The sequence below is a fragment of the Nicotiana sylvestris genome, chromosome 10 (assembly GCF_000393655.2).
Source record: "Nicotiana sylvestris chromosome 10, ASM39365v2, whole genome shotgun sequence".
NCBI classification, from domain to species: domain Eukaryota; kingdom Viridiplantae; phylum Streptophyta; class Magnoliopsida; order Solanales; family Solanaceae; genus Nicotiana; species Nicotiana sylvestris.
In genome coordinates, this window is record NC_091066.1 from 103,023,334 (window position 1) to 103,024,604 (window position 1,271).

Sequence of the window (1,271 nt, forward strand, 5' to 3'; positions counted from 1 at the left end):
GGGCCATCAAAGCAAATATTGAATCATATTCATTTTCCTCACTTTCAACTGCCATTATGGAGTTGTCACCTACATCAGTTTCATCTTCAGACTCACTAGAGGAATCTCCCCATGCTGCAAGAGCTTGTTTCATCATATTGTCCACAGATCTCTTCATTTTGAAGTGCTTGTCAGGAACCGGGTTCCTCTTGGCTGCTTTCTCAGGGTTGTACTTGGAATGTTCTTACTTCAAGAGAGGACAATATTTTATAAAGTTCTATGGCTTTCCACACTTGTGACAGAGATCACAGTCTTTAGTTTGCTGGAGTTGCCCCTTTCAGTATTCCTTCATTTCTTCAGACCATCTTCTGAAACCTTTTGGCTAAGTAAGCCATGTCAATGTCCTCCTCACTTGAGTCATTGCTTTCAACTTTGAGTACCAGGTTCTTCTCTTTATTTGGTTATCTTCTTTCACCGTCTATCTTTCTCTTCATCTCGTAGGTCTTCAGATTTCCAACTAGCTTGTCTATGGTCAGCTCCTACAGGTCCTTTGCTTTAGTAATAGCATTCACCTTGATTTCCCAAGAACTGTGCAGGATATTGAGAATTTTCCTCACTAGCTTGTTCCTAGGAATTATTTCACCAAGTGAGTGTAACTCATTTATGATAGAGGTGAATCTTGTATGCATATCTTGAATAGATTCATCGTCCTTCATTCTAAAGAGTTCATACTCGGTGGTGAGCATATCAATCTTAGATTGATTTACTTGAGTGGTTCCCTTATGTGTTGTTTGCAGAGCTTCCCATATCTCTTTGGCGGTTTCACAAGTAGAGATTCTATTATATTCATCAGGTCCTATTCCACACACCAAAATTTTCTTGGCGCGAACATTTTACCCCATAGCTTTCCTATCTGCGTCAATGTATTCTTTTCTGGTTTTTGACATTGTCAATGGAAGGTCTCCAACTGCCTTTGTTGGGATGTAAGGACCATCACATATGATATCCCACAACTCAGAATCTTCAGGCATGATAAAATCATGCATTCTTATCTTCCACCACCCATAGTATTGCCCATTGAACCTAGGTGGTCAGTACGTAGATTGACCTTCTTCAAAATTTGGTAGAGCAGCCATACGGATCCTTCCTAGGTGTTAGCCTGATAGGTGGAACCCGCTTTGATACTAATTGTTAGTTTATATAAGTCCACCAAACTATAGAGTACCAGGCCCTCTTTGAGTTTCCACTGGGACTACTAATAAAATAGTAAGTAAATAAGACATGGTGTTTTA

General features: G+C 39.8%; 1 protein-coding gene across 1 annotated transcript; it reads right to left on the minus strand.

The window, feature by feature from the left end:
- Positions 1-518: 518 nt before the first annotated feature.
- LOC138879765 (uncharacterized) lies at positions 519-1,025 on the minus strand. The gene is made up of 2 exons (XM_070159396.1): positions 877-1,025; positions 519-816 (listed from the first exon to the last, which is right to left on the minus strand). The coding sequence occupies exons 1-2, from the start codon at positions 1,023-1,025 to the stop codon at positions 519-521; spliced, it is 447 nt and encodes a 148-aa protein (XP_070015497.1).
- Between the last annotated feature and the right edge of the window lie 246 nt (positions 1,026-1,271).

What these genes read in the sequence shown, in the direction of transcription:
- LOC138879765 (XM_070159396.1), bottom strand. Translation starts at nt 1,025, where the DNA reads ATGCATGATTTTATCATGCCTGAAGATTCTGAGTTGTGGGATATCATA. An exon ending in GCAGATAGGAAAGCTATGGG is followed by an intron (nt 817 to 876) that starts GTAAAATGTTCG and finishes TGAATATAATAG; the next exon opens with AATCTCTACTTGTGAAACCG.